General features: G+C 44.2%; 1 protein-coding gene and 1 pseudogene across 1 annotated transcript; one reads left to right on the forward strand and one right to left on the reverse strand.

Annotated features, from left to right (window-relative positions):
- Positions 1-760: 760 nt before the first annotated feature.
- Positions 761-5,528, forward strand: LOC127914053 (pyrimidine-specific ribonucleoside hydrolase RihA-like; annotated as a pseudogene).
- Positions 5,388-9,760, reverse strand: LOC118383229 (protein unc-50 homolog). The gene is made up of 6 exons (XM_052489037.1): positions 9,634-9,760; positions 8,730-8,998; positions 7,058-7,178; positions 6,714-6,853; positions 6,523-6,630; positions 5,388-5,794 (listed from the first exon to the last, which is right to left on the reverse strand). The coding sequence occupies exons 1-6, from the start codon at positions 9,750-9,752 to the stop codon at positions 5,658-5,660; spliced, it is 894 nt and encodes a 297-aa protein (XP_052344997.1). The 5' UTR covers positions 9,753-9,760; the 3' UTR covers positions 5,388-5,657.
- Positions 9,761-12,073: the final 2,313 nt, after the last annotated feature.

Consider the following 12,073-nt stretch of genomic DNA (forward strand, 5'->3'; position numbering starts at 1 on the left):
CAAGATGTTGCAAGTAGGAATGTTCCGTTCTTCTCATTGCAATTCATTGTATTCCAGAATCTTATCTGGGTGACTCCAGCTGGAGTGAAATGTCATCGAGCCAGGTCACAGCCACAGTAAAACAAAAGACCTTGTGTCTGTTTACTAGGATTTGTTTTTGTTCTCTGCAAGATGCCACTTGTTATACAGTAGCAAAGCTGTAGAGATATGATGCCAGTTATAATGTCTGTGGTGATGTACTCCTAGTCACAACTAGAAAGAAACAAGGTTCAACACATTTTGATTCCTAAAATACAGTGCTGCTTGAAGACGATGGCAGCCCCATTGGCATATGGCACACTGGAGATCAGCGTCTCGTTTCCAGAGGTGGAGGTAAATTGGGTTTATTTTTCACTTCTCTTTTTACAAAGGAGTGCCGGGTCCGTAGTGGTCACGCAGAGTGAATGCAAATCTACTCAGCTTTTAGCTCCATTTGTAATCCTGTATTATTTTGATTTAATCATTAATATTGGACGCACTTTATTTTGACTAAAACATCTCTGGAATATATAGATCATATTTTCTTCCACTGTTCAGGATACCTCCAAAGATTTGGTGTTTTAATACGTTTGACTGAGTTAGGAAAATGTCTTGGAGAACTACAGTCTGCTATGAATACAGCCTTGGCAGACATAAGCAGACCACCACCGTGGTCTATTACTCTCGATCACACTCCAGTCCAGACGGTGGCAGTAATGCACTCAACATCTGGTTTGCACACTGAAGAACGAACAAAAAGGGGGGAATAAGAACTCTTATAGTAGTGGCTGCGGTTCCGTGAAAGGACTTCTTTATTTCGCGCAGAGGAATGGCCTCTCTTAATGTTGGGTCGACATACTCAAATTATACAGACTTTAATAATGCGCTCACCGCATTCGAAAATGAGAATTTTGTCCAGTTTTACCGCCGCGACGCAAGAACAATTGGAAAAAGTCAAACGATTAAATCCAAGGCACCATTACAATCCTGAGTTGAAGTATGTGACCATACATCTGACTTGTATACACGGTGGCAGAAATGTCTTATCACATTATAAAGGAGTGCGTCCGAAAACGAGGTAGCTCGCTTCCATTTCTAGATGACTTTTTTTATTGTATCCGTGGTCATGTAGCCTACATATCTGCTGACTGTTTTGCAGCGTCCGTCAAAATAAGAGTTTTTCAATGTAATGTTTTCCAGGACAAGAGAGCATATTTTTTTGTTGTAGTAGGGGTGACAGTATAAAAAACGGTTTTGAATTAGAAATGTATTTCGTTTTACATTGTTCGAACAATGTTAAAGTAGGCTCGTTGTCTCTACAGTACCTGCAGGGTTGGATGCCCAGCTTTAATCAAAGTCAAAACTACAGAGGATGGAGAGAGATTAGTTGTAAAGGAAATGGTTAAAATACACAACCAAGAAGTCAGTGAGGTGAGTGGTCAACATAATGGGTTCAATTCCAGATGGCGATACCATGATACATTTTATAGTCTTACTGTTATGATAAAATACACTAGGACTATCACACAACAATTACTGGTTGATGGTTGTTCACACACAAATAAATTAATGTTCTTGTACAGGTTGCATTCAAGCACTACCCCAAGAGGAGACAACTATGTCCGGCTGAACGCGCCAAGTGTTCCCGAATTGCTGACAAAGTACGATGGCAACAAAAGATTGGTGATCGAAGAGCTCACCAAAGTAACTGGAAAAGTCATCCTACCGAAGGACATTCACAACATTGCAGCGACAATGAACTGTCCTCCAAAATGTGTGAGAGAGAAACAAGAGGTGAGCAAAGGGATTCGAATGGTGATGGACACTGACACAAAGCTAAGAGAACATGTTAAGGACGGCACATTGCCACAACGTTGGGGATGTTACACCCTCACATACAGCGGCGTAGTGGTGGTGGTTTATTTTTATGCCTGACCTCGAACAACCGCCCGGAAGTCTCGTGGGCTTACAATCCGGTTCGCTACATGGACTCCAGTGCTAATCAGCTTGGTAATATCAGGCTACAGTTTACCAACCTTTTGACCTGTGTATCCACCTACGTGCGCAGGACATTTGTCCGTGGGTTTCGCGTAACACAGAAACATTAGAAATATAATTATATTTCTATGCGCAGAACGTTGGCCCAGTCAATTTGAAAAAATGCATTGAGAAGCCAGTTCCAACACACACATGTATAGCTGGCAGGGTTACACATGGGGTTTCCATATAGGCAATATCAGATATTCTTTACGGCTGCTCTACTCGGCCTGATTACTTATGATTCAATTCCTATACTGTGTGTCTTCTCCATTCATTCCGATATAAAGGTGCATGACGAGGTGTAGCAGACATGCTTTAGTCTTTCAAAGAAGACGCGTCGGCAACGACAGTCAAACTATCGTCAAGCACAATTTTGCTGGTAAAGAAATTGTTGACAAACTTAGATTTTGGAGTGTAATGTCCCATTTTAATGTTACTGCTGTTCTGACTGTCGTTGAATGCACCTCCTAAGCGTTCAAGGTTTGAGAAGAAACTGGTGCTTGAGGCTCAGGCCATCATGATGGCTCTCGCAGCCCCCAACGTGGAGGTCCTGGGGATCACCTGCGTAAGCGGCAACGCCTCCCTGGAAAACTCCTGCAGGAACACACTGCGAGTCCTCAAGGTCTGCCAGAGACTTGAGGTAGGCCTGGTGGAAAGACTGCTCACTTCATTAAACAACCATTTGATTTGTAACGATCATAGCATTTTGGTGGTAAGCTTATGCTCTATTATAGACTAATATCAGTGTGTATTATATTGACTGTGTTGCGTTAGATCCCAGTGTTCGGTGGCGCTGCATAGCCTCTGATGGGCCACCCCCTGTCAGCAGGCTCCTTCCACGGGCAGGATGGGCTGGGGGACGCCCCTGACCCAGATCCCCCGGGCCTGGAGCTGCTGCAGACCGAAGGGGCTGTGGAAGCCATCATCAGGCTGGTCAATGAGAACCCTGGAGAGGTCGGTAACAGAAGGGTTAGGTTCCTAGGCTAAAACCAAACCCCAGCACCCCTAGATCTATGAGAAATGTCTTTGCATTGGGGAATCCAAACAAGAAGGTATTTTACTAGGATCCCCATTAGCTATTGCAAAAACAGCGGCTACCCTTCCTGGGGTCCACATCAAACATAATACAGAACATTAATAGACAAGAACAGCTCAAGGCCAGAACTACCTACATTTTTAAAAAGGCACACGTAGCCTACATATCAATGCATACACACAAACTATCTAGGTTAAATAGGGGAGAGGCGTTGTGTTGTGAGGTGTTGCTTTGGTTTTTGAAACCAGGTTTGCTGTCTATTTGAGCAATATGAGATTCAAGGAAGTTCCATGCAATAAGGGCTCAATATAATACTGTACGTTTTCTTGAATTCGTTCTGGATTTGGGGACTATGAAAAGACCTGTGGTGGCATGTCTGGTGGGATAAGTGTGTGTGTCAGAGCTGTGTGTAAGTTGACTATGCAAAACAATTTGGGATTTTCAACACATTGTTTCTTAAAAAGAAGTGATGCCATCAGACTCAACTCTTAGCCAAGAGACACTGGCATGCATAGTATTTATATCAGCCCTCTGATTACAATGAAGAGCAAAACGTGCCGCTCCAAGCTGGGCCAGCTGCAGCTTACCTAGGTCTTTCCTTGCAGCACTGGACCACACGGCTGGACGATAATGAAGACTACAAAGCCTGCAGAAATATCATTTTGGAGTGGTGTCAAAAAGCAGAGCATCTCTTTATTGCGGCTAGACCTCTCCCCATCTTTATTGTTTGCATAGTCAACTTACACACAGCATCTTTATAACCATTTCTTCTATATTTTTGACCATGACCGTTTACAATCTAAGGTAACGCCAAGTAATTTAGTCTCAACTTGTTCAACAGCCACACCATTTATTACCAGATTCAGCTGAGGTCTAGCACTTAATGAATGGTTTGTACCAAATACAATGCTCATAGTTTGAGATATTCAGGATCAGTTTTGTTGCCAAGGTGTTAAGGGCATTTTTTTGTCCCTTCATAGTAGATGTCTGGATTGGCTCAGTGTTGTTTCTCTGTCTGGGTGTGCCTGGTAGCAATGGCCCTGTTGACCAACCTGGCCCTTGCAGTGAAGATTGACCCCCACCCTCCCTCAGAAACTCAAAGGTCTCTTCATCATGGGAGGCAACACTGACTATAAGGGCTTTGTCTAATGCAATTTGCATAGGCCTAGGGACTTGTTATCAACATACTTTGTCATACAGTCAATTGACCTGGTAGGATGTTACATTATTATTTCTATAATTTCATGTTTCTTGGATATTGTTATGTGTTTGCAGCGAGGGGGAACACCACCGTGTGTGCAGAGTTCAACTTTGCTGCCGACCCGGAGGCTGCTTACATCGTCCTGAACCGCTTCTTCTGTCCAACCTACCTGGGAGTTCTGCTGTGAGAACAAGCTACAATGGGTAAGACCACAGGTTCTGGTCATCTACCTATACAGACTAAATAAAGGCTCACCCACTACCATGCTTATTGTAAGCACTGGTCCAGCTCTCACATCAGAGCAGATGGGAGGAAATGAGACAAGGAGAGGTGGCCACTTTCAATTATTGAGATGCATCCACTGGCTTACTTAGTAATGAATTGTCTATCGAAATATCACTTGCAGCCTTTTTGCAAAGATATTACATACATTTTGTTTGAGCAAATTGATTAGTCTTTTCTCCAAACCCAATTCTCTGATCTGCACCCTGCAGTCATTCTGTGACAACTGGCTGGCCCAGGACTCAGACAAGGCCCGCTTCATGAAGAGCATCTTCAAACACACAATGGACACCGTGGCCATCGCTACCAACGGGAGATGACGGCTGGCCCGGGTTTTGTGTCGTGCAGACAAGGCCCGCCATGGCGGCTTCGTGTGGGTGTCTGAGCCGGTGGCGGTTACCGTGGAGCTTCAGGGGACCTACACCCGGGGCATGATGATCCTGGACAAGCTGGGAGTCCTGGAGAAGGAGCACCAAGTTGTCGTCATGAGGACAGTGGACCTGGAGAGCTTCAAGGACTCACTGAAGTAATAAGGGAACTACACCTATATCACTGTCCCATATTGCTTTCAATTGTTTATTTTTACAAAATTATAGGGGAGGGATTAAATTCCACTCTTCGTAATGAGTTTTGTACAGGGAGACAGTTTGAGGTGGTGGATGTGTCTGTTTTGAATCACCATTTTACTTTAACTGTAGATTATTTATTTCCTGATGTCTTACTATATATATGAGGTCAACAGCAAATGTCCATGAGTGATGTTATCAGTTGTTTTAGATTGCATTTCTTTCCTGTTAATGAAAAGGGGGATGAAGTAAAGCCTCTTTATTGAAAGTGCCCAGGAATGTACTCAGAGAAACGCCCCTTAGTCCAATTGAAATACAAATTCACCACTTTTCATTACGTCATGTTTAAAATAAAAAATAAAAACAAACCACAATTTGTATCTTACAGCCAAAGTATTATTTACAAAGTATACAAAACTGCATCACCCCATCCAATCACATTCCAGAATGAAAACATTGTCCATGAGTCCTCAGAGCCACCTGACTGTCTGTGGGCTCTGGTCCTGGCTAGTGTCTACTGGACGCGGTACTTGTAGAACCAGCAGAGGCCCTTGGTGAAGTTCCATCCCAGGGAGAGAGAGAGGATGTAGAGGAGAACTAGCAGGGCGAAGGGGTAGAGCAGAACCACTGTGTTCTGCAGTTGGGGCAAGGCTGAGGGACAGCGAGAGAGGAACTGGAGTAAATATACAGTTGGTAGACATAACCATTGTTAGAGGGTCTGATGGTTTCACCCCCTTAAAGGTGAATAAAACCACAGAACAAATGTGTAGCATCTGCTTGTCATTTCCACTCACTACCAAATATGGCAGTGAGAGGAAGCGGCAGGTAGCCTAGTGGTCAAGAGCATTGGGACAGTAACCGAAAGGGCCCTGGTTTGAATCCCTGAGCCGATTAGGTGGGGGAAATCTGTCTGTGCCCTTGAGCAAGGCACTTAACCCTAATTGCCCCTGTAAATTGCTCTGAATAATAGCATCTGCTAAATGACTGGAATGTAAAATAAAGCCCAGTGGCCAGCAGAGGAAGAATGACCGACATTCTGCAAGTTTTGAAACATTTGATCTCAATAGTTTTCTGTTCCCAAAAGTAGAATCTTATGAACAGAGTGGACTAAGTCTTGTAGACTTTACCCTTTGGCAAAGTCGTAAAAAAACACATTGTTTAGGAGTGCAAAGGGGAATTGAGTTACAGCACAAGGACACTTAAGAGTAGGTTTGCAAGAACGGGCCAATATGATCTCGCTAGCTCGTGCTTGGATATGCCCACCTCCTTGCTTGTTCTGCCCACTATGACTCATTTGTTCCCATTAGAAACGACAGGCTGTGGTCTCTTGTTTTAGTTATAAAAGAAATCTCTGATAAAACTGTTATAGGGGGCCTCACCGTTGTATCCCAGGAATGTAATGTATAGATAGTAGCTGATGGCTGTCAGCCACAGACTGTTCCCTACAAAGTACCCCAGGAACCAGTCTGAGTTTATCACTACGATATCTGAAACAAACAGAGATCAGACACCATTACAACAAATAACACCGTAACATGTTAGAAATGTGTAATAACAAGTCTGCACTCACGGTTTATAAAGAAGAGCTGAAGGAAGTGCAGGATGACAAGCAGGGGGTAGAAGGCATTGAGATGCACATCGAAGGCGTAGCCCCACTCTACATCATAGTCCTTACTGGGCGGCTTCAGCAGGTACTTATTGGTGATGAACCTGGGGATACAGCATGGACAGGAAAGGGCCTTTAAAAGAGCCTGGGGAAGGACCAACATTTAAACATTTGCACAGTCCGAAGAAAACCTCTACCCTGTATCTGAAGGGACCAGATAGACATACACACAATATGATGCTTCTGGCTCCATCTGGCCTCAAGCTTCCAGCCATTCCATCTAGCTCTTTCTGTAAATCTCTACTCACCACATGAGTGTGGAGATGAGCAGGCCCACGCCGATGCAGTCTATGAACACCACCCACAGCAGCAGCTTCAGAGTCTCCACAAAGCCCATGTCCAGCACCAGCCCAAAGCCCACTGTGGACACTACACAGAGGACGAGAGACCGGTGTCAACCACAGCCACAGGACAAAAACAGAAAGATGATAATATTGTAATATGTTATTTATTAGGATCCCAATGAGCTGGTGGAAAAGCATCAGCTCCTCTTCCTGGGGTCCACATAAAACATGACATAATGCATAGTTAAGGACTGAAATACATGCATTTAAAATGACACAGCGTACATATCAGTACATACAATATCTAGGTCTAATACATAGTACATTGCAAGTTGCAATACAAGATATATAAAATGTCTGTCTCTCTTCACAGTCCCCTTGTGCAGTAAGGTGTGCTATTATCTGTTTTTTTAAACTGGTTTTATTTCTAGCTTGAGTTACCGGGGTGGCAGAGAGTTCCATGTCGTCATGGCTCTATTTAATACTGTGTGCTTCCCAGCCTCTGTTCTGGACCTGGGGACTGTGAAGAGACCTCTGTTTGCTTGTGTTGTACCGTTTAGTGTCCGAACTGTGTACCAACTGCTTGAACAGACAGTTTGGTACCTTCAACACATCAATATCTCACACAAAGACCAATAGTGATGCAGTCAATCTCTCCTCAACTTTGAGAAAGGAGATACTGACACTTTCCCTCCAAGTGAGATACGGGCTGCTTTGTTCTGGGCCAACTGCAATTTACCCATGTCCTTCTTTGCCACAACTGGGCAGTAGTCCAGGTGCTCCAAAACTAGAGCCTGTAGGACCAGTCTGGACGACAGATGTCAAAACGCCCTATCGCGGACAGACCTCTTCCCATTTAAGCAACCATCTAGTCTATATGTTTTGACCATGACAGCTTGCTATCTAGGGTTACCCCCGGCAGTTTAATCTCCTCAGCTTGCTCAATAGCCACATCATTCAATAATAGATCTAAACGAGGTTTAGCATTGAGCGAGTGATTTGTCCCAAAAATGATGCTTTTCGTTTGAGATATTTAGCACCAGCCTATTGCTAGTTACCCGTTGTAAAACTGTCTGGAGCTCTGTGTTAAGTGTCTTATTTATTTTACTGTGTAAGTCTAACAAAAACAGCTCCCAATCTTCTTACTATCTATTTCTTTCAGTCATCATTTTTTTAAATGTATTTTACCTTTATTTAACTAGGCAAGTCAGTTAAGAACAAATTCTTATTTTCAATGACAGTCTCATCACAAACTCTTTATGTCTCTGATCTGTTTTAATCACATGTAAGATGAGACCAAGTCAATGGAAAGAGGGTCCCATAACCAGACATAAATACTCCAAATGATACATTAATTCCTGTCTGATTGGTGGTTACATCCTATACAAGAAACGCCTTATTGCATCCTATTTTGAGTTTGTTAATGAGCTCTGTTGCTGCTTCTAGTCAAAGCTTTAATATGATGCCTTAAAGGTGCTTTGCTTTTTGTTGGGTTGTGCATATTTATACTTTCTCTAAATTGCAAAAAGTTATTTTAGTTATTTTCAAACTATTGCTACACAGTTCTTCCCACTCCTTGTTTTTATAAAGCACACTTGTTCAGAAAGGGCAGGTGAAAAACACCCAAGATACTGACCACACAGCCAGATGCTGAGTAACACCAGGAAGGCAGGGTCGTCTCTGGCCCACTGGTCCTTGGTCTGCTTCCTGTAGTGGAAGTTACGATAGACTCTCTGTGGGGAGGTGAACAGGTAGAGCATCTGCCACACAGCAAACTCAAAGTCCATGGCTTTGAAGTGCAGCAGCCTCCTCAGGTATTTGTAGCGCTTGGCGCCCGCTGTGTGGCGTGCCGCATCGCGGGCACTCAGGCTTCCGTTCTGCGGCAAGGTGGTCGGTAACATAGTGCTGGGAAACACAGGAAGCATCACGATGCCCAAATCAGAGCCATAGATATACAGAATTTGATTTACAGTGGAGGTGCAGTCTTCCCCTTCTCCCTGCATAGGGCTCACCTGGTGACACAGTTCTGTCAGCTCATGTCAACATCCAAGAACCTGTACAATATTGACTTTTACCATGCAATTACATTAAGTCATTGCAACAGTCACATTGATTATTTCCTAAATGACCTCGTCCATCCTGTCAGTCTGTCTGCGGTAGTTTAGTTTAGACATCTTACTAGCTATCTGATATGTCTGTAACACACTCCAGCAGTCACGACAGATAGTGTGATATACTGTGCTTTTTGTTGACATGCCAGGCTAACAGACTAGTAGCAGCTAGCTAGATGGCTCTTGAAAGCTAACGTCAGCTGGCAAACTGTGGTTTTCCCTGCCAACAATATTGTTTAAACTAAAGTAATTTGTGCCAGCGAGTATAAAAACGTAAGACTAAACAAAGTAGCTAGCTGACGTTAGGTCGGTGGCATAGACCCTTTGATGGACATGGAATTGTCTGGCCTTAGTAGCACGTTAGACAAGGCTACAACATAATGTATGGTTTAGTTGCAAACAGAGATAAGAATGTTGGAATAAACGTACCTACTGAACCTCCTATTTTTAGAAGAATGTTCCTTTTCCTCAGTAAAAAATAGCTCTTCCGGACAACTGAACATGTAGAAACTTCCGGTAAGTGACCAAGAGGCGCTTAGACATTGCATCTTGGGAATTGTAGTCAAAACGAAATTAAACTAGCTTTGTTGCGGTACAATCTATCATAACATAGCACCACTCCCCTCTGACATAGCCAAAATAAAAGAATAGATATGAATTTTTGCACGGACAGTATAATGAATATGCGTGTGAAAGCAGTGTAGCATAGGTGATTCCGAGTGTTTATTAGTCACATGTACAGTGTTGCAGGTGTGAGTGAAAATCTTTGGCTTTGAGCTCCAACATGCAGAAAATGTCGATGGGTGGAGTACTGGGGGGTGGGGCGAATGTCCATAGGTGGAGTAGCAGGGGGGAGCGGGGAGTGGGGTGCAGGTAGCTGACTAGTGGTGGCTATTCAGGTAGTCTGATGGTCTGAGGGTAAAAACTATTGGCCAGTCTTTCAGTTTTTGCCATGATGCTCCTGTGCTGCCCACTTCTGAGTGATTGAAGCAGGGAGAACAGGGCTTGGGTGGCTGGGCTCCCTGATGATCTTCTTGGCATTCCTGCGACACCTGGTCTTGTAAACTCAAAAAAAGAAACTTCCCTTTTTCAGGACCCTGTCTTTCAAAGATAATTCGTATATATAACTAACTTCACAGATCTTCATTGTAAAGGGTTTAAACACTGTTTTTCATGCTTGTTCAATTAACCATAAACAATTAATGAACATGCCTCTGTGGAACGGTCGTTAAGACACTAACAGCTTACAGACGGTAGGCAATTAAGGTCACACTTATGAAAACTTAGAACACTAAAGAGGCCTTTCTACTGACTCTGAAAAACACCAAAAGAAAGATGCCCTGGGTCCCTGCTCATCTGTGTGAACGTGCCTTAGGCATGCTGCAAGGAGGCATGAGGACTGCAGATGTGGCCAGGGCAATAAATTGCTATGTCCGTACTGTGAGACACCTAAGACTGCACTACAGGGAGACAGGACGGACAGCAGATCGTCCTCGCAGAGGCAGACCCGAACATCACACCTGCGGGACAGGTACAGGATGGCAAAAATAGCTGCCCGAGTTACACCAGGAACACACAATCCTTCCATCAGTGCTCAGACTGTCCGCAATAGGCTGAGAGAGGCTGGACTGAGGGCTTGTAGGCCTGTTGTAAGGCAGATCCTCACAAGACATCACGGGCAACAACATCGCCTATGGGCACAAACCCACCATCGCTGGACCAGACAGGACTGGCAAAAAGTGCTCTTCACTGATGAGTCGCGGTTTTGGCTCACCAGGGGTGATGATCGGATTTGCGTTTATCATTGAAGGAATGAGCGTTACTCCGAGGCCTGTACCCACTGGCTCCAGGTCATCTATAAGACCCTGCTAGGTAAAGTCCCCCCTTATCTCAGCTCGCTGGTCACCATAGCAGCACCCACCTGTAGCACGCGCTCCAGCAGGTATATCTCTCTGGTCACCCCCAAAACCAATTCTTCCTTTGGCCGCCTCCTTCCAGTTCTCTGCTGCTAATGACTGGAACGAACTACAAAAATCTCTGAAACTGGAAGCACTTATCTCCCTCACTAGCTTTAAGCGCCAGCTGTCATCGCAGCTCACAGATTACTGCACCTGTACATAGCCCATCTATAATTTAGCCCAAACAACTACCTCTTTCCCTACTGTATTTATTTATTTATTTTGCTCCTTTGCACCCCATTATTTATATCTCTACTTTGCACATTCTTCCACTGCAAATCAACCATTCCAGTGTTTTACTTGCTATATTGTATTTACTTTGCCACCATGGTCTTTTTTGCCTTTACCTCCCTTACCTCACCTCATTTGCTCACATTGTATATCGACATATTTTTCTACTGTATTATTGACTGTTTGTTTTACTCCATGTGTAACTCTGTGTTGTTGAATGTGTCGGACTGCTTTGCTTTATCTTGGCCAGGTCGCAATTGTAAAATGAGAACTTGCCTACCTGGTTAAATAAAGGTGAAAAAAATGGTCTGGGGGAGTGTGTCACAGCATCATCAGACTGAGCTTGTTGTCATTGCAGGCAATCTCAATGCTGTGCATTACGGGGAAGACATCCTCCTCCCTCATGTGGTACCCTTCCTGCAGGCTCATCCTGACATGACCCTCCAGCATGACAATGCCACCACCAGAGTGTGATTTCCTGCAAGACAGGAATGTCAGTGTTCTGCCATGCCCAGCGAAGAGCGCGGATCTCAATCCCATTGAGCACGTCTGGGACCTGTTGGATCGGAGGGTGAGGGCTAGGGCCATTCCCCCCAGAAATGTCAGTCAACTTGCAGGTTCCTTGGTGGAAGAGTGGGGTAACATCTCACAGCAAGAACAGGCAAATCTGGTGCAGTCCA

The sequence above is a fragment of the Oncorhynchus keta genome, chromosome 30 (assembly GCF_023373465.1).
Source record: "Oncorhynchus keta strain PuntledgeMale-10-30-2019 chromosome 30, Oket_V2, whole genome shotgun sequence".
NCBI lineage: Eukaryota > Metazoa > Chordata > Actinopteri > Salmoniformes > Salmonidae > Oncorhynchus > Oncorhynchus keta.

What these genes read in the sequence shown, in the direction of transcription:
- LOC118383229 (XM_052489037.1), bottom strand. Translation starts at nt 9,752, where the DNA reads ATGCAATGTCTAAGCGCCTCTTGGTCACTTACCGGAAGTTTCTACATG. An exon ending in AAAAATAGGAGGTTCAGTAG is followed by an intron (nt 8,999 to 9,633) that starts GTACGTTTATTC and finishes TGTGTTTCCCAG; the next exon opens with CACTATGTTACCGACCACCT. An exon ending in ACTCAGCATCTGGCTGTGTG is followed by an intron (nt 7,179 to 8,729) that starts GTCAGTATCTTG and finishes TCCTCTGTGTAG; the next exon opens with TGTCCACAGTGGGCTTTGGG.